At 38.0% G+C, this 20,979-nt stretch overlaps 1 protein-coding gene across 1 annotated transcript in view; it reads left to right on the top strand.

The window, feature by feature from the left end:
* The window catches only part of TMEM135 (transmembrane protein 135), a 159,484-nt gene that overhangs the window by 21,090 nt on the left and 117,415 nt on the right, over positions 1–20,979 (top strand). The window contains exon 4 of the mRNA XM_041483686.1: positions 13,946–13,979. Within this exon, the coding sequence (XP_041339620.1) occupies positions 13,946–13,979 (34 nt within the window). The remainder of the gene's footprint in view (positions 1–13,945; positions 13,980–20,979) is intronic.

Genomic DNA, 20,979 nt, shown 5'->3' with positions numbered 1-20,979 from the left:
GTTTTGTGGTGTAATCTGGTAAGGAGAGCTAGCAGGGAAACAAATTTTTTGGAATTGTACTCCTCTGGAGTGATTATTGCTGTGGAATGTGGAGCCAGGCTGTAGAAGTTACTGGGAAAGCTTTCTGTTTCTAAACTAAAATATGTTAAATTTCATTGTACTTCAGCAACTGCCTTGGTGAGAGTCAGTGTTTGAGTATAGTAACCATGCATAAGCATTTGAGCATATTTTGCTGCACGCTTGGAGGGCTGCTACTGTGCTGTAGTTATAGAACCATCTCATAAAATGTTTTGGATTGGAAGGGACCTAAAAGCTCCCCTAGTTCCAACACCCCTGCCATGGACAGAGACAAATTTTTCCACAAAAACATAGCTTTAACAGTTATCAGAAGAAGGGAAAACTGATCATTCTAGGCTGGGAGTGCAGAAGTCAGTCTGAAAGATGCTGTGATGGTGGCGACTGTGAATGGCAGGTAGCTCAGGATAGGCAGCTCTTGGGATATTTTTAATGGAAAAATCTGTGATAGGCTAGTATTTTAAACTAGAAGAATTGATGCTCTCTCTGACGTATATCCCTGGCAGTCATAACTTTGTTGATATATTCAGAGAGTTTTCTGTTTGTCTTACTATTATTGCATCATGCCTTAATCCTAGAAGCAGTTTCTGGAGTTTTTTTGAACTGTTCTATTAATTCAATATTAATAAAGTAAATTTTTAAGAACTGTCTTTTCTAAGTGCAGGAGCAGGCACTTCCAATGTGTTGCGAGTCCAGCAAGTGAACCAGAAAATCAGTTTGGCTGAACAGTGAACAGCTCCTCGTGGAGCTCCAGAGGAAAAGGAAGCTGTGTGATCTCTGGAAGTGAGGTCAGGCATAGAAAGAGTACAGAGTAGTGGTTTGCATATGCAGGGAGAAGATTTGAAAGGCCAAAAAATCAATCAGAGTTGAAACTGGTCAGTGCTGTGTCTGACAACAGGGAAGGGCTTTTTAAAGTACATTAATAGCAAGGAAAAGTCTAAAGAAAACACATTGATACTTGTTGAAGGTGGTCGCCTGACTAATACAGATGTAGGAAGAGCAGAGACTGTTTTTTGCTGCCATCTTTGATAACAATGGTAGATCTTGGCTGCTCAGTTCTTTGATTTGGAGGACCATGTATGTCAGTACAATCCATTTGCAGACACTGAAATTGAAAGGAACCAGTTGTGTCAGCTGGGTGTTCACAAGTCCATGGGGCCTGATGGGATTCATGCCAGAGTTCTGAAGGAGCTATTGGGTGTTGCAACAGGACCCCTCTGTTACTCTGTGTACAGGAAGGGTCTGAGGGAAGAGCCAATAAGCTATAGACCTGTTGGTCTAACCTCAGTTTCTGGAAACATTCTGAAAATTATTCTGGGTGATATTGAAAGGCATTTAATGGAACATCTTGATCACCAGGCACAGTTAATGTGAGTTCACAAAGTGAACAAGACTTGTCCTGTTTTCTTATTTGATGTCCTTCTGTGACCCATCTAGTGGATGAGGGAAAGGCTGTCATTTAAATTGTAGCCATATTGTGAGCCTGTCCTGTGTGAAGGAGAAGGATGTCTTCTGTAGGTCATAGAAAGATGCTGTGTTACTGGCATGATATAAACTGTCTGCTCCATTTGTAAAAGTAGCTGCGGAGTAAAATTTGCTTTCTCTATATGAACTATGGAAACCACTTGGTTTACTGTGTGAGAAAGATCTTCTCTCCTGTATGGTGTTCTTAATTGTTCCTGCAGCAAGTCTGTCCTTCATTCCTGCCCTTTACTCCTTGTGATTCTGTGTATGCACATAAGATACAGGTATAATCCTTATACTTCTGGATAAAATAAGTGGTTGCACTCATCACTTGGACGTTTCTAACTATCTGAAATGTGTGTTTCTGTTTCATACCAGTCCTTTCTTTCCCACCAGTTGCCTGATTCACCATTATGTCTCATTACTGTCTAGATAACTGTCTTAGACTGGATTTCATCCACTTGAGATAGCAAAAGTTTGGCAAGGCAAATTCTTTATTTGTGAACAGAGCAAGAAGGTTTATTGAGAATCAGTAACTACAGTTCCATACATGTGTAGTCAGTCCAGGTTATAAACGATCCAGGATTCCGAAAAACTGTACTGTTTCTGCTTAAGTATTCAGCAACCAAGTTTAACATTCGGGCTGCAGCATTTGAATGCTGTAAAAATTTGGTTCAGCTTTTTTGTGTGTCAACTGAAGTCTTGCACAAGATGAAGAGCAGCAGAGCAGCTACAGCTTTATAGCTGACAATTCATTTTCAAGGATAACACAGGCAGAGAGGGAAGAATACTGGAAGATCCCATGTGAAATATATATCCGATTCTGGAGACACTGCAGAATGCATTGCAGCATCGGGATGAGTCTGTGGAGACTGGGTTTATTTTCTCTCTGTGTTATTAGAGTTAGGGCTGAGATGGATCATGCAGGACTATTTGGTTGCAATTGCTCAGTGGCCTCCAGATCTCTTGAGTTTCGGAAGGATTTACCAGCATAGGCTCAGCACCAGCCATGTGGCTGCTTCATGAAAGTAAAGACATCTTGGGCAGCACCCATTAAACTCTGGCCTATTCTGTCAGTGCACGTGGGGCCAGCCTGGGTGAGCAAAGGGCAGTGCTAAGGTCAAGCAGCAAGCTCTGATAGATCCCAGGTGACTTTGCAGATGCCTTCCTCTCTTTCTGCATGGCTCCATGAGTAACTGAGACTTGATTATAGTTTGATTTTTTAAAAATTATTTCAAGAACTACTTTTGGCAAATCTGTTTCTGATATGTTCATTTTGTAGGCTGAAAACTTAGGTAAAAACGATTTAGTCATCTGCATAGTAGTATATTTTTGTATTCTTTGTTTTTCATCATTAACCATAAAAAACCCAACAAAATTTGTAAAACTTACAGTCGTGTTGAAATGCTGACAGAAAAAATGTTAAAATTCAGGCTGCTGCTGAACATTGGACTATTCTGTGAGTCTGACTTTAATTCAAATGGCACAAACAGTGGATTAATTACTCTGTCCTGCCGGCTCAGCACTAGCATCGAGGACACACTCATTTGGACTTCCTTGACTTAAGCAAACACTTAATACATCTTCTGTGTCTGAATGCTTGTGTGTAACATGTTGCTCCCAGAGGGGGAATAATAAATACTCTGCTAGTATAGAATAAACTTCAGATGCTGCTTAGGTGAGCTGGCTTGAGTGCTGACATTTACCTGGCGCTGTGTCTGAATGCTTGTGTGTAACATGTTGCTCCCAGAGGGGGAATAATAAATACTCTGGCAAGATAATATCGATGCCTAGCATGCCCCTAGTGCAACGGCTGGAAGTCTTGGAGGGAACTTTGTGGTGCTGTATTCCTCAGGTCTGCTTGTAGGATATTGTTTTTAGATACTATAGATGAGAGCAGCTTAAGTATTTGTTTCCATGCAAGCCACACCTATAAACCCTCTATAAAAGAACTGATTTTCTGGAGCCTCATTGTTCCTAAGGAACTAACGTCGCTGTTAGCTCCTGCAGCAGGAAAAGCATGAAGGTAAAGACTTAGAATGGTAGTGATTTGCTATATTTAATCATGCAAAGCTTTTCTGTGGCAAAGATTACAGCACTATTCTTAGGTCAAACATCTTGCTTCCCCTTCCTGCCCTCTCCCCTCCACATCCTGGGACAGAAAATGACATGTTTTTATTTCCTTCAATAAGGAAATAAACACTGTGTGTTGTAGTGTTTCTTGTAATCTAATGGCATCTGTTCCAGATTGAATCTTTTTTGGTAAAGTGAGTGTATACCATTAAAACCTTCTCCTAAAGACAGTCTGTCTAAGAAGCAGGAACAGTGTCCATGGTATTAAAAGGCAAGCCTGGTATTAAACAGGTCTCATGAATTTGGGCCAGTACCTGTTATCGCAATCCAGACTGCTCCAGCTTTGGTGAAAGACTGGAACAATATGGACTGTCTGGTAGTGCAGCATAATTTGGTCTATGTGAAGGAATTTATATGGGCTCCATCTTTCTGCTTCAGTGATATGTTTTTCCTTTTAAGCTCTTCAGTGTCTGTTATTCATTCCTTCTGAGCAACGGACTGAGGAACTAGCAAAAATGATCCAGTATCAACTGTTGGCAATTTGAATGCTTGAGCTTAATGCCAGAAAATAGTAGGTTCAGACTGGACTTGGCAATAGTTTATTTCTGTCTTTGGTAGGTGAAATGTCTCATTAACGTCCCTCTGTAGTATCTGGCACAGTTCATCATCCAGGACTGATGTCCTGCCAGAAACTGGCTTCTCAGTCTATAGGGATGTGTTGAAATGACAGTCAAACTTTTAGTGTGGTTTTCTTGCCTTTCTATAGAAGGTTCACATTCGTTTCCGATGTTGCTGTTCCTTGGGACCCCTTGTGGGACCCCCATTACGGATGTAGGCACATTCCTGATAGACATGTTCTTCATCTGTATTTTGAGTGATTAAATTAATAGTTCCTAACTGGATTTAAAGCCTGTTTTTAGAATTACTTAATAGGCTGTCATTAGAGGGTCTAAAGGGGGGGAAAAAAGCAAATGTCACTGTATGTTGACAAGTCTAACTCCATGCACTACTTCCCTTGGAAGTGCTAGTCTGCTGTTGCTGAACGCAAGGGCATTTAGAAGTTAGTCACACCATGTGAAAAGCTTCAATAGTTACTTGTTGCAGTTAGATTGATTTGTCAAATCAAATAGCTTTCTTATTTTTACAGATTGTTTCAGGTGCTTTGTAAACAGTATTATCCTATCACAAATGTAACATTATAACATTATGACTCTAAAGAGAAAATGAGTTCTAAACATGCAAACTCTACAATAGCTGTTAGTGTAACAGACTTGAAAAACAGTATCAGGCTGCTTAAGTCTTTTGAAACAGATGAAATAACTGATGATTTGAGTAGCTTGTCAAAAAACTTGTGGACTGGACTGTCTCAAACTCGGCGCAGAATATAAATCGAAAAGGGAAGGCCAAGCATTCCAAGGGGCTTCTTGGGAAGCCTCTGGAGCTGCTTCTTGCTGAGCTGCTGTGTGCTGGTTTTTGAGATATGCAGGTAGGGTGTGGTTGAAGGGCTCTTAACTTGGGAAGGGCTAGAGGGTAGAGGTTGAGAAGAATACTGCATAAATTTCAGCTGGTATTGGGACAGCCCTAAGCTGTCAACCGAAGGAGTGACCTTATATGACAAATTTTTTCTCCTTCCTTCTCACTCTTAAAATACACTGAGTATATGTCCAAGGCCAGCGAATACTGGACATATTTTCAACTCTGAATTTTTTCCATGCCCTGTCCTGCTCTTCCTAATTTTTATTAACTATTCTGTCCGTAGTGTCCTATTTTACTTTGGAGTGGTAGTGATTGCCAACAGACTACATTAAACAATGACCTGCTGCTGTTGAGAGTGTCCAAAGCAGTTTTGTTCAAAAGTATTTGCTTTTGTGCCCCATGCTCATACCTTCCAGGCAGAGTGGCCAAACAGCCCATGCCCAGAAAGAACTGAGTGTTTTCTTTGTGATTGACTGAGCTGATTAAAAACAGTTCAGTGTTACTATCAACAGTCCAAAGAAATTGTTATTTGGGGCCTTACTTAACACTAGATAGACCTTCTGTACCAAGAATGTGAATAATTTAAAAAATCCCGAAATCCTTCATTTCTTTTCTTGAGGTTTGATTAATTTGTTTTTCTTCTGTTACCTCCCAGTCAGTCATTCTCTAATACTAATAAGCTATTTGGAATCTTTTTATCTCTTCATGGAATCTTGTGAGGTTAAATGACACTTTAATTAAGAGGTTTTTTCCCCTCTGTAGGTCAGCGTTTGTTTTTGCTCAGTAGATTCCATAGAGAAACTCAGAGAAGGAAGAGGAAGGGAATAGTGAAAGAAAATCTGTATAAAATAGAGCATAAAGGAGTTTAAAAAAATTGAACTATAGATGTTATCTTGTGTTTCACTTTCTGGAAACTCTGTAGGAATTATTGGTACTAATTTAACTGGAATGTATAATCGTAGATATATTTTATTTTTGGCTTCTCTCCCGTTCCAGTTTTCTCATACCCTTTCTTTGGCATGTGTTCAAATCGGAGAACATATTGAGTTTATTTTGTTTCCTTTTAAGAACAACAAATTCTGAGTATTTGCATAAAACCATTTTGCTTAACATGTAATGTACTCCAAGCAAGAATTACTGATTTACAGTTTTGAGCAATTTCAGTTTCTTCAGCTTGCAAAGTGTCTATTTCCTACTTTAAACAACCCAAAATATTGAAGGAAATAACTATTTAAAAAAGTGGGTCATGAGTCCTTAAACTGTATATTTTTGAGATGAAATTCCAAACATTATTTTTGTGCTAAGGACTTACCTACTGGTCTTTCCTAAGCTAAAAAGTTACCATGTTCTATTTTGAAAACTGACTGCTTAGGTCTGTTTTCATAATTTTCAGCATTATTTTGTAAGCTTGTCTGTTCCTGCTGATTTTAAGTGAACTTTTGCACCAGGACTTTGCTGCTGACCTCTGGCTGTCAGTAGGAAATTGGTGGGTGTGAGAGATTAACGATACCCTAAACATAATCTGTAGTGCTTGTGTTACTACAGGGATGCAATCACAACTCCACATCTATGCTGGGTTCGCTTGTGGTGTCAAGCTGCTGTAAACCAGAGAAAACCCTACCTCTTACTCTTCATTTTAACTTCTTTCATTTCAGGGAAACATGTGATTTGTGTATTTGACTTAATTCTGCAGGTTATAAAGTGGTGTTTTACGGGGGGGTGGGGGTGGGGGGAGGGGTTGAAGCTGATGGGAGGAATTCTTCCTGTTTTTGCAGACCATGAGTCCTGTCTGGGGAGCCATTACAAACTATTATGTTAGCTTCTTAGTTTATGTTCAGAACTTAAAGCCAGAGTTAACTCTTTTTGAATCTTTCTTTTTCATTCTTTTGTCTTTATTTGCCTTTGAATTCAGAAATTTGTATAAAAGTAGTTTTACTTGTAATTTCTTAGACTTTTAAAGAATAATAATGAAAAAATAGTTAAAATACAGTGGTAAGTGTCAAAATATGCAGCAGATTCAGTGAACAGTGACATTCATATAAAATTCAGATTTGATTTTGTAGGAAACTAATGTAATGAATTTATGGAAAAAATAGTTATGGAAGTCATGTAGAGTTGAGATTTTGTTGTATAGGTCACAAGGAAAGGTGAGTTTGATTCTAGTACCTGCTTCTTCTTGGGTCAAGTCTTCTTGGTTTGTCAACATGAAGCACTTTTGGAAAAGCACATATCAGGAATTTGAAGTTTTGGACTGGGGATGAAATTAGAAAGCTTAATAGCAAAGCTAAAACTGCTCTTGTCTTAGCAGTGAGTTGGATATTTTTATTTTCTGGTGTTTTTCCCACCAGCTGTTTAAATTTATTGCATATGTGGAGAAACATAATCTTTCAATTAGATGTTTAATCAGAGAACCTGTTCTCTTAATTGCATGCATGAAGATTTCTAACAAGGTGCTATATCCATCTTCAGGCTCCTTCTATCCCCCTGTGCTGCTGGCTGCTGTGTTGGGTTATGGGAACAGGGATGGGGCCTGGGTCTACCTGCCCTGGTGTGTCCCTTGCCCTGGGGATGAATTTAGGGGCTCCCTCTTATAGCTCACACCTAGGGCTGTTCTCACTGAAGGAGGTGCCTGTTCAGTCAATTTGTGTTAATTCTGTACGCAGTGGTATTCATCTTGCTGTAGCTATTTCCTGTTATTTCTGACTTGCTAACTGATTTCCTCTTTAGTTATGAGCAAGACAAAAAAAAAAAAGTGATCGTAAGAACCGCAATACTGGTAAAAAAGAGCAGTTATAATAGTTCAAATAAGTTTAATTAATTGCAGTGAATGTTTAGGTTTCAGGATGTCTCCTCAGAAAAGTTTGTGGTTAAACTGAAACAAGGCAATAGAGAAAACAATTCTTTAAACTTCGTATCACCAAAACCAGTTTTTAATGAGGAAATTCTAGGAACTGGAGTGCTGCTATTAGACACAAAAGGTAGGCAGGGCAAGGCAAAATGTATGAAAGATAGAAATATTCAGAAGGAAGAATAATTATTGAGAAAGATATAGTTTAAAAATGACAGGTCCTACCTCTCTTCTGTGGCTTTTTAGAGAAAGAGAAGGTGTTTGCTTTCTGTTGGAAATTTTCTTTGAGGGCTTCTGTGGTTGCAATTATTAATTTATAGCAAAATTTACATGAGTGTAAGTACTTTCTAAGGATTCATCCCACCTTCAGGCAAGGTTGGTTGGTTGGGGTTTTTTTTGTGTGTGCAGATGGTGCTTTGGTTTTTTTTTTTAGCTTAGCAACAACTCTGTATTTAAGGGAAACCATAAATACATTGAAGGAAAACCATAAATGAGAGAGAACTGGCAATGAGTTTTGTAGGAAAAAACAATCTTGGTTGTATTTAAAGATTGGTATTTTGTATGATTTACTATTATATGAAGTAAAAGCTTATTCTGCTTGTGAAAATAGAGTTATTTTTTGAATTTTATAGCACATCAAGCCGAGCAAGAAAACATTCTTCAGCAAAGTGTTCCACAAACAATATGTTGGCATGCAGATTTGGACAGTTGCTGCTTCTGTTGGCATAAGTAGAATTTTTTTACTCACGTGTAAGGGAAATTAGACTTTGGCCTCAGTCAAATAGGTTTTCCAGAGTTTACAGCACTTACAAAAAGATATAAATACCTTGCTCACAGGCAAATGCAAAATCTGAGAGCAGCACCCAATGATTTCTTTGACTTTAAAATACTTTTGGTTAAGCAAAAGATAGGAGAACTTTAATCTGGTTTATATTTCCTGTATTTTCATTCGATGTCCTGAAGATGAATTTTGAAAAACTGGGACAGTTTTAGCAAAGAGCTATAAGTATGATAAAAAACTTAGGGAACATCATGGAAAAACTGAAGGAGTTCAGTTCTTGTTTAAGAAATGGTATTGAGGGGGACTTGATTGGAGGGGGTAGTGTTACAGGGGAGGTAAAGATGTAAATGTTTTCAGAGACCAGACTAATTAATTTCTTAGGGTGCAAACTGTAAAGATAAGTACCCATAAAATAATGTATCAGTGATTGTGGTGATTGGAAATACTTAAAAGACAAATTTGATCTTTTTAAGTGAATGGCTAATTCATTAAAGAAGAGTTCCTGTTTTGTATTCGTTAGGAAGACAGATTGTTTATCACTGTAATCTCTTCTGGTTTTATAACCTGTGAAAATAATTATTGACAATATTTTGAAGTTGCTTTCCACCTTTTTCTGTAGAGTAATAGAATTGTTCAGGTAAGTCTTGGGAATTCAGCTAGTGCAGCTTCCTGCTTGGAGCAGAGCTGGCACTGAATTCAATCCAGCTTGCTTGGGGGTTTGTCTGGTAGGCCTTGCAGACCTCTCAGTCCCTGTTCCCTGTTCCCTGTGCTCTCATGTCTTGCTGGAGAAAATGCTGTTCCCTTGGGTCAGGTGGGAGTCTGCCCAGCCGTACTGCTGGTCCTCCATGCCAGCTGATCAGTGCCTGCTTGCACTGGGGACCACAACCAGGCACAGGGCTCTGTGGTGTAGTGAGTGCCAAGTAAATGGGACTAATCATTTCCCTTGACCTCCTACCTAAACTTCTGGTAATACAGCCCAGTACATTGCTAGGTTTCCTTGTTATTTTTATCCTGTAGCTTTCTGGGGTTTTTAGCAGTTATTTTAGACTCTTTCCTCTGGGCAGTGCAATAACAAAAATATGTGGTTCTCTGTTGAGGTTTATAGGCCATAGTTTAAGAGCTAGTGCTGTTATAATTTCGTCTGAATGTTCCTAAGTTGTCCAAAAAGCAAATTTTATCTAGTTAAACTTTTCTTTGAGGAAGGTTTAAATGAACAAAAGAATTATCTTCTAGCAGCCTGTGGTCTTTTGTAATTTAACCATTAAATGTGGAATCTGCATGACTGGAATTATTCAACTGTAGATAATGTGACCTGTGTTGGATAACTAAACTCTGAGACCTTGCTTACTCAATTCTCTATCAAGCACGTTAGAAAATTCATTTAAAAGTGTGAATTGGGAAGAAAAAGGAGGAGAAATTAAGTGAAAAGTATACTAAACACTACTTCTCTTTGAGACTTGAATTTAAGAGCAGTTAAAACATGATTACTTTAATGCAAGCCTCCTTTTTCAGGTGAAGGAGACCTGTCTTGTTAACATTTTTTCAGCAAAGTATTTTTTTTGTTCTTTAATTTAATACAAGAAACTGGTAGGATGGACCTTGGACCTTGATCTACTGCTCATGAATTTAAGGTTACCCCTAGTTCATGTTTTTCCTTCCTGAGTTAAAGATCACAGATGTCATTAGAAACAGAGCTAGGTATGGGAGAGTCTGACAATTGAAGGCATGACTGGGAGTCAGTGGGAAACCACAATGAAGATATTAATGAAAGCAGGCTTTGGAGAAAATGGCCTAAGACAGAAACCATGGAGGAAGAGCAGGCAGTAGGGATTTGTGTGTGTCGGGTTGGGCTTTCCCGTAGTGACCTTGCCAGACTGTCACTGCTGTAGCCACCTGCTAGTGTTGGTGTTGCCAAGACTAGCATTCAGCACTGGTTCATGGACTTTAGCAGTGAAATGTAAGCTGTTTATTAGCATCTTTAAACCTCCCCAAAGCATGTGGTTAGACATGGCTGACTAATTATTTTTATTGTTTAATAATTTCCTGCTCTCCTAATACCATTTCCCAATTATATTCTCCCCCTATTTACCAGCTGCAGTTTTAATACAGTCCTTGGGTTGTACCAGTGACCCTTTTACTTGGCCTACCTCCATCTTTCTGTCCTGTTTTCTGTCAGCTGTCATTGCTACAAAATAGTGCAACATTTTCTGAACTTCCAACTGCTTTTTAACAGCAGAGTTCAGGTTTGGGTTAGGCTTGTTGGATCACATTTGTACAGGGCCAGGAAGAATGCCCTTTCCCCCTCCCATTTTTTTCCCTGTTCCATGGAAACATGGGGTTATTTATTTTTAAAACAGTCACAGAGTTAATTTGGAGAAAGAAAACTCTTTCTGCTTGGAGTTATCCTGGGCCTCTCAGCCGGGCTTGTTGCAGGCAATTGGAGATGACATCATCTAACAACTTGCTGTGTTTTCAGTTCCGGAAGTTATTTCCTTGCACAAATTTATTGTCTGCACATTTTGTCTCCTCCCAGCCACCTACTTCTCACATTGGCCTTGTTACAGCTGCACTGCAGCTTCGGAGTTCTTTCCTTCCTCTTCTCTAGCCCCTTTTCCTTTCTTTGTCTTTGTGGTTGGTGAGTTGTATTTTCCCCCAAAGGGACTACAATAGAAACTAAAACTAATTTAGTTCTTAGTTTGTTAGTGCTTTAAAAAAGACTAAATAAATTTCAGTGGGAGGCTAAAAAACTCTGCATGACAGAGAGATTGCAGGGGAGAATCCACTAAGTAAGCTATGTGCACATAACAATGATCATCCTGCTTCGTGCCCATTGTAGAATCTACAGCTGGGAATACACAGAGTGTATTCTGAAAGCTGCATTTGTCACTCAGTTGCTGGTTGAGTCTTCTCACAGGTGTGTTACTGCAGGATGTTTTTGATGTTCTGACATTTTCCAGAATATTCAAAGTGGATTGAGTTATCAGGTTAGCTCTTATATGGGTAGGTTTAGCTCTGTGTTTCCAAACAGCGGAGTGTTTAGATGTTTATCATAAATTTTTAATGGTATTACAGGGATAAAAAGAAAAGCTAAGAAACATGAAATATCCAGTATTTTTTCTTGAAAACAAATTCAAATAATATTTACAGTACACAGAACTGTGTATTATCTGGCAGTTTGCTACTCAGGAGGGTTGAGGCACCGATATTGTTTTATCACTTGAGCTAGTGAACTGAAAGACTAGCTGAATGTTTGCAGACCAGCCCAAGAGTTGAATTTATCTATTGCATCAGGTGAATTTTTACCCCTTCCTGTTCAGAAATGTCATACAGTATTTTGATCCTTTATTGCAGGTTGTAGGGGCTATTTTACTTAAATACTCAGGGACCCTATTCCCTACCTTTTGTCTTTCTTCTTTTTTTTCTTGTATGCCTCATCCTCACCAAATCTTTAGATTTAGGCTTTTTTTCCCCTTAGGCTTCCATACTAGAACCTTGTTTCTAGTATCTGGCACAAGGTGGTACTGGGTAGAGAAGGTATACAGAGAGCAGATTTGTAATTCTGCTTTTTTAAAAAATACCAAAAACCACGAAACAAACTGATTTTGCTGGTTAAAGTTTTGAACTTAAGCCAAATTTGAATCTTCCCTGTGAGTAGAGAGCAACTTGTGGAAGTTAGTATGCTGTGTTATTGCTTTCCATAAATTCAGTGTGATGTGGAAGCAGTAAAACTTTTGAATGGAATGTATCCCTGTAGTTTAGATGGCTGCTGTGTAAAACCTTGATCTGGAGGTGTAGTTTGACAAGGTTATGGACATGTAAACATGGGGGCTAGTAAATACTGAATAAACTTTTTGGATGAATCAAGCTTGGGAACTGTGTGATACAGATTTATTTCCTGCAATCTGTGCTTTTGCTTTGTTCACTTCTTCAACTGAATTGATAGCAGGATATGTTCTGTCAACACATGGCTCTCTTAAGCACTCTATGAATGCTTAGAAATTTAAAATGTCATGACAAAATGGAACATACAAGCCTGGGTTAAGCTTTGTTATGTATTACCTTCTGTAGTAGCAATATTAAAAAAAAATCCTAAATCGCATGAAGACAAATATGGATTCAGGTTATAAACTAACTTCCATATTGAGAAACTTTAATAGTTGAACTTGTAGTGCCTTCACAAAAAATTTCAGGTGTTTTGTGTAAGACCAGTGGAGTCAGTGAGAAAAATCCCAAGCACTACAAGGCTGATGGTAAACTCAAGAAGATAAGAACACCAGTCTAGGAGGAAATACTGAAACTGAGTGTTCCAACCTTTGGCTGCAGTTTCTGATGAAATCTCTGCAGAAGAGGAGGAATAATTGAGGGCAAAGCAAACCTGCAGTGGTAATGTCTTCCACTTTCTCAAGGGTGATGGTGGCTTGTGACGCATGTACAGAAAATAATTTTAATTTCATCTGAACCCTACAGTGCAGTTGGTTGCTGGAGTAGCTCACATCTATGTAGTCAAATTCAAGTTTTCATCTTAATCTTGCAATGGATCAACAAAAATGTGGGAGCTTGAGCCCAAGTTTACTACTTTTCCTAAAGAGCAGTGTGAGCTGTGGGCTGAGGCACAGACAGATAAAAAATAGGAGTGGAAAAAAAGTAGATAAAGGTTAGAAGAGAAGATGGTGGCCACTGTTCCAGGGGACTGTTGGCACTGTGACTTTCAACTGGCTTGAGCCAGGATTTCTGCATCAGTCTCAGTAGAAAACATTTCCTGATATTGTAGGCAGAAGGACTAAGGTGCCTGGAGTTGCATAGCACCAATTACAAAACAGAAGTTAACACATGAGCATTTTGCTGCAAATTCACAATTTAACTTAGGCTTAGGTCATTGTTTGCATGCTTATGTTACTGGCTCATGTGTAGGCTTAAGTTGTGATAAGTGCTGTGTGTAATTCAAGGTGCCTTGCCCCTTCTGACAGCTTCAGGACTCATGTGGAGCAGCCAGTTGCTATATATAACTTGGTTCCTGTAATTCCTAACTGCTTAGGATACTGTGCTATCAAGATGCTATTTTTATGTTTGCAGTTATTTTTCTATAAGGTGCTAATGGTTCATCCTCCATCAATTATGTGTATTTAAAATCCTTTTTTTAATAAAATATTCTTAATGATTAAAGTGTTTTTCTTCAGTTGGAAAAAAATATTTGTTTCATCCTCTTATTTTATCTTTTCTGTTTATAGGAGAGGTCTTCTCACAATATACATGGCTAATCAAGTAAGTAGTCCTTTATTTCAATAAAGAATAAAAACTTGTAAGATCTATGGGAAATGTCTTGTTTAAAGTTGATAGCTGTTGAGATTCATTGCATTTTTTAAGTTGTTGCAGGATTTTTCTTTAAGAAATATGCATAATTAGATAACTAAAACTCCCTTAAGAGCAAATTGTGATCAGAGATCTTTCACAAGTAGCTGTAAAGCAGAGGCTGAAATGTAGTTCATTGTACTATGCTCAAAGTTTTATGTATTGTAGCCCCAAGAAGACGGTAATTTTGCATTTCTCTTCCATGATAGAATGGCATTTGGTACTTAAATGATCATTATTTTGCAGATGAGAAATCCAACACCATATACTTCAGTTTTGAAATTAATAATTTTGCAACTTGTGTCAGTTGTGCATGCAAACATTTACACCACATAATTGTATCAATTTAAATCTTGAGTCATATTTCTTTTACTCTCCTTCAAATAAATAACATTTATCTAAATGATACTTTGTGCATTAACTTTTTCCAAATATAAAATGCTTCTGTTACTTGATCATACTCCTTTAGGAAAGATCTTACTTTGCCAAAGGAATTATGTAAAGTTTTTGTACAGTTTGAGCTGCATAAATAGTCACAGAAACTACAAAAAAAGAAAACAAGAATTGTATTCAGACTACTGAGAGAGTTTGCTGGGGCCTCAGTAGAGCTGTGCATGAGTCGAACTCTGATGGTGATGATAAGATTAATGACTAAAAGGGGTGAGACAAAGGCAATGTGTCATAGTACAGATTAGGGTGATAAAATTAATAGGTTCTCTTCCGTCTTGTACAATCATTGTTGATGACTTGTAATTCTGAGTATTTTGTGGGGGCAGAGCTTTTGGAAGGAGCTGATATCATGACATGTGTTAGCAGGTAAATATCCTGGAAAGTCCCTTTATGCAATTACCAAACCCATTATATAGTTCTCTCTCAAACTCTGGTGCTTAACAATTTCTTTTAGGCAGAAATTGTTTCTTGGATTGTTCTGTATTCATAGACTGTCTTTACAGACAGACTCATGAGGGGAACTTACAGACTTCGGAAGAGAAGAAATTAATTTTTGCTCTTCACTTTATTATTGTTGAAACACCATTGTAACTTTTATCGCTTCCTGATTTCTATGACTTATACTCTGTCCTTTAGGATTCCTTTTCTTTATGAAGTTTTTTAACCTAATCTGAAATGTTGACAAGTTCTCCTTTTGGAATTCAATTAACTAGCTGTTCAGAGTCCCAGTAATGCATGGGAACAAGGTTTGACTCCTGCAAGGAAATCTGAACCTTGGAAGTTTTCCTTGAATTCAGAAGGGCACTGTGTAGAAACTCCTCATTCAGGGAAGAGAGGTTATAAGGACGGTGGTATTTAGTTGAACATACTATCGCTCCTTTGGAATAGACTTTCCAAGAGAAAGGGGCAATAGGTGTGCTTAAATAGCAGCACCTCCGAGTATCAAGGTTCTGAGAAAGCTGTCATTGCGTTCATGGCTCTAAGGATGCAGTGCCACACAGGTCACCTGGTGTTGGGCAGAGCTGTAAGGGAAAGGGCAAGCTCTATGCAGTTACATTTTGTGGATACCATTTGGCACGGATATTCTCTTCAGCACAATGGCTTATTTTAGTCACAAATCTTTGGTGAAGCCAGGGCTGCCAGGGTTTGCTCTGTAAACTTGTGATCATGTGGTACCTTGTTAGCAAGCCCTGTAATCACAGTAAATGTTTCCCTATTTGTGTTGCTTATCTTTGGCTTAGAACTTTATATACTTTTATAAGATTCACCTATAAAGTTACTAAGCCTTTAAAACGTTTGTCTGTTAGCTTTAGATTGCAGCATGTCCCATTTTGAAAGCTGTCACATTTTAATCATTAGTGATGGCAGATAGATTGTGAAATTAGAATTGCATTTCTTGCATTCTGTAAAACTCGTGTCAGGACCTGTTAAGATGACAATGGAACTAAATGTATTCCTTTCTTTTATTTCATGTTTTGCTACACTGGGTTTTGCAGCCTGAGCAATAATAATTAAAGCTTTTTTTGTGATTCTTCATGTGTGCCTTTGCCCAGGTAGGCAGGAGGTAACTGTAATTACTGTTGGTTATTATAAGTGATTATCATGACTGTTGCTGCACTGAATTTTTATAGCCAGATTAGAACTTTTAAATCAGAAAATTTAAGTCCTGTAGTCCATTTGGCAGCATGTGACAATTTGTCCTCGGAGATGAATTTACTTAGTGGAAAGGTGTGTTAAATCTTTATGCATGGTTGCTGTTTTTCATTTCAGCGAGTTAAATGCAGTAGAACATGAAAGGCAGTGAGGTCTAAGGACTCTTGTTATAAACATGACGTTTTTATTGTTTTTTTTTTTTAATCTGGAGCTACTAGAAACTTGTGAATGGAAACATGTGAATAAGTGACCTGGTTCATTTTAAATAAGTCAGTGATTATAGATTTATGTGAACCTGAACTCTCTAGCTGCATTTCCTTGCTGCTTACATGTTAACATGGCAGATTAAAAATAAGATGTTTAGGCTATATATGCTCTATGGAAAAATAGAATAAAAACGTTTTTCTCAGACTAGCTTGCTGCTAAATTGAAGCTATATAAGAATGTACTTTAGGATTTGGATTTTCTTTTTTTTTTTCTTTTTTTTTTTTGTGATAGGAATTAGAAATAAGCATGGGACTGAAGCATTTGTAGCTTTAATTTTAATGTGCAGAGTCTAAAATCAACTTCTTAGCTTCTCACTGGAAGTCATTTGAAGTTTTTAAAACTAAATTAGTACACCTATGTCCTAACATTGCTTAATATGTGGCTTTGAGACCTAAAGTTTCTGTAACAGCCCAGAACAGAGTAGTGGTAATCAGTGCTGTGGACACACAGAGCCATGGAGCTTTCAGCTTCTATTTTGGATTGCATGTATTAAAGTCACAAAATTTCTAGGATCCTAAGAGATGCATTGATAGTGAACATATAAGATGATCCATCATGGATAATTTAAGATCAAAAGGAACCCCAAGATTCCAGCAAAAGGTGGAAAGTGAAATGTAATCTTTCAGTTATTTTTATCTGGAACAGTAGATGATATTAATGACTGGCCATTAAGACAACCTATAGCTCTTATCTTTCCAGACACTTGGATCACACTTTGTTATGAACAGCTCAGCAGCTGAGTTACTGCTTTTACATTGAAAAAACTGTGTCTTTGGGTTAGGGTTTGGCTTTTCTAGTGTTGAAAATAAAACAAAGTCTGCCTTCAAAATGCAGAATAGGAAGAGACTAATCTGAACTAGGACTGACTTGGTATAAAGCTTCTTTGAGAAACAAAACTTTAGAAAAGTTGCTATGTTGTCATTGATATGCTACAGCAGAGAGGAGGCAGTTATCCTAGCATGTGCTGAGCTGCATGCTATGTTTGAAATTCAAACTGTGCATCACTACATCAAAGTCTTTATTCACTCTCTGCTAAAACTTCTGGTGTATGGCGGGCTGCTTACAGAATTGGAAATGTTAATAAGAGGCTTTTGAGGGTCACGGATTAAATGACAAAGCTTTAGCAGAAGGTGAAGCAGCTGGGTGCAAAAGGCAGAATGATGCTGTTGAGGGCTGTTTCTTGAGAGTGATGGGAGGAAGAAGTATAGGGATATGTCCCAGCCATAGAGAAAACATTACTGAGTGGAAAGTTATAAATTTGAAAAGTAAGATAAGAAAGATAGGAAGAAAGAAAGTAGAGAAACACAATCTGCAGGTAAAACACAAAAATTTATTGTGGCAAGAGACATGGAGCTGGACTGACACAATGGGAGTTGGTGTGTGGGAGTGTTAGAGGTAAAACAAGTGGAAAAAAGATGAGAGTTTATCCTAGTTAAAGCAGAGAGCAGGTGATAAAATGATGGGTTTGTCACAAAAGGATTGGATAAATTTAATAATTAATTAATATTAAGAAAATTTTAGGAAGAGACCAGAAAGAGAGACACAGAGAGATGATATTGTTGGCATCCTGGAAATGGAAGTGGGGGAAATTGTCAGCAATTTCATCTGGACAGAGTTTACAGAGAAATCTGAAGATGAATCTTATTTATTCCTATGCTGATGTTGGGTCATCAGTGCATCTGGTGTTTATGAAATACTGCACACAGATCTTCATACACAGAGGAAGAGATACTATTTAAACAAGTACAGAATGAGTTGTTGGTCAGTGACATTGCAGTGGGTGATGCTCTGCTTCTGTATATGAAAAAGTAACACAGCTGAGCAGTTTCTTGCTGTTTTAAAGTAGTCCAAGCAGTTTCACAGTTGACTTGTTTTTCAGTTGCATAAAATGGCTAAATCTGGGTTCATTTTGGCTGTATCGTTGTTTATTCCAACTAGTCAAGTGTGAAGGTTGCATGTAAATTGCACTCTGAAAGCTTGAAATATTTGGTCTAGGAGCGTGCAAAATTGCTGAAACACAGACTTGAAAATAAATCCCTCAGGATCTAATGGAGAAATTAGTATCCATTGCTCTTCAGTCAACTTTAATTCCAGATATTTGTATGAATTTTTTACAGGATGGAAGTCATAGCGATTCAAAATATCATAAAATTTTCATGCTCTGTAATATTTTAAAAAACCTCAAAGCTATTAGCCTGATTCTAGATATCTGGCACACACAGAGAGCCAAGTAAATAGCAAGCTTGACAGAGATATGGCACAATATAGGACATGGTTCAAATGTTTGGGGCAAAGAACCCTCCAATATAACTTTCCATATGCACTAAATTTGTTATTGTTTCATGCCTTTTGTGGGTGGTAGGTGGATGGATGAAAGAAAGAGGAATGAGATTTGCTGTGGCAAGAGAATAAACAACAACAGCTACTTCTAATTGTGATTTTGCTGATCCTGTAGTTTTAACTTTTTGCTAAAGAAAAACTGGTAATAGTGTAAAGGAATGTACTTGCATGCAAGAAATGCACTAACACTGAGCATTCCTAAGTGATTTTTCTTACCAGTTTATCAAATGCTTTCGGTACAAAATTGCTGACGTATCTGAGTTGTTACAGATGTCTTGAGAAATACCTTGTGCCAGTTACAATTAAATGAGGGAGGATACTATTAATAATGTAGGTTGAAGGGTGTTTTTGTTTTGTGGAGTTTTTACAGTAATGTGCAATCATTTGTCATTTATATAACTTGCAACTCAGAGAAATTATCACCCAGTGTCGCTACATGCTATAAAACATTGTGTACCAATTCAAAAATATCCTTTAAAATGAAAAAAAGAACATTGTCGCTTCTTTGTTTGTAACTGTGATGTAACAGATATTTAACACGTCTCATTTGTTTCAGCAAAGCATTATATTTGGCTACACAGTTTATTCATCATAGCACAGGAAAATGTTTTCTGTTTGAATTTACTAAACTGACATTTCATAAACAGGACTGCCTGCCACCTTTTCTTGTCCACTGGGAGCAGTTTCATCTTTGTCAAAACATGGAGGGAATCCAAAATTATGAAGGACAGGTGGATTTAAATTTTCCAAATGCACATTTTAAATGTTTTGAACCTTTTAGTTGTGGTAAAATGAATTTGACTAGTCCTGCCTTGTCTTTTAGATAATTAAAATGTGTGCTTTCATGTAAACCTTAGTACTAACATTATACAAGGACTGCCTGGATGTAAGACTTTAGCTATTCTTTCAGCATATTAGCCAGATAGAAATTAATGTTTTTTAAAATTTTTTCTAACATTTCAGAAGTAATCTCCATAACTGCAAGTGCTTCAAGTAAATGTTGAGACACTTGTCTTCCAGGATCGCTTTGTCACTGTTTTCTCTACCCCTCTTCTGGGGTGACAGTGGCTTTGATTACAACAGCAGCTGTCAGGAAATCTGTGTTTATTGTCTGACGGTGACCAGATTCCCCGTTCATTTCTTGTATTGTCATCTTTTAAGCTGATAGTGTGCTAGTTAAGGTAAAACCATTGCTTCATTCCTTCTTTCATACAAAAAAGCCTTAAGTACTAAGCTACTTTTGTTTTGTTAGAATAATAAGTGGTTTTATAAGTTACTGTTGGAATAGCAGAAGTACTTTGATATTTGGTTTAGATTGAATACCAGGAGAAATTTCTTCACAGAAAGGGTTATCAAGCACTGGAACAGGCTGCCCAGGAACGCTGTGGTGTCACCAAGCCTGGAGGAATTAAAAAGGCATGTACATGTGGCACTTGGGGACATGCTTTAGTGGTGGACTTGGCAGTGCTGGGTTAGCAGTCAGAGCTGATGATCTTAAGGCTCTTTCGCAGCCTAAACAATTCTGTGATTCTGTGAAAATTTGAAAGCTCGGAGGGAAAGGTTTTCCTTCTTGGAAGCTGTGTTAAACTGAAGCTCAGCATTGTAAAGCCTTGTGGAGGGCAAAGTCCCATTTTGGGACAATGTTCTGAAGCATGTCCTGATTCTCGTAGGGAAGCATCCAGCACAAGTCATTGCTGCCCGAGTGAAGGAAGAGCAAAAAGGACATAATTTAGTCCTGGCTGGAAAGAAGTCTGAAATACTCACTTGAGGCAGAAGTTCTGCTTTTGCATGGACAAACTCTATAAGGTGATGTCTTGCCATTTGCTGTAGTTGCTAATTTTTGTAGTTCTGTCACAAGCCTTTAATTTTAATGCCAACAAGAAACAAGTCTTGTTTGGTATCAATTTACACAAGACTTGAAATATCAATTGAAATCAACTCAGTAGTGTTTTCCCTGGGGCTGTAGTTCTAATATAACGCATCTCAAGTTTGAAGCTCAACAGAGAGTCCTGGATCCCCGCTTCTAATAGCGGCATTTTTACAACTGTTTTGATCCACATGGAATTTTGTCAAGACTTGGTTGCTTCTTCTTCTATCAGGTCATGTGATGTTCCTTGGGAAGTCCTGCCTCCTGTTGTGGCATGGCTTTTTTCTCCTATTTCATCATCTGGGTTTAAGAGGAGAGAATCTTCCATGGCTTCTG

The sequence above is a fragment of the Pyrgilauda ruficollis genome, unplaced genomic scaffold (assembly GCF_017590135.1).
Source record: "Pyrgilauda ruficollis isolate IOZ18807 unplaced genomic scaffold, ASM1759013v1 scaffold60, whole genome shotgun sequence".
NCBI lineage: Eukaryota > Metazoa > Chordata > Aves > Passeriformes > Passeridae > Pyrgilauda > Pyrgilauda ruficollis.
Note: the sequence above shows the minus strand (reverse complement) of the source record. Positions and strands in the feature narration are given on the sequence as shown.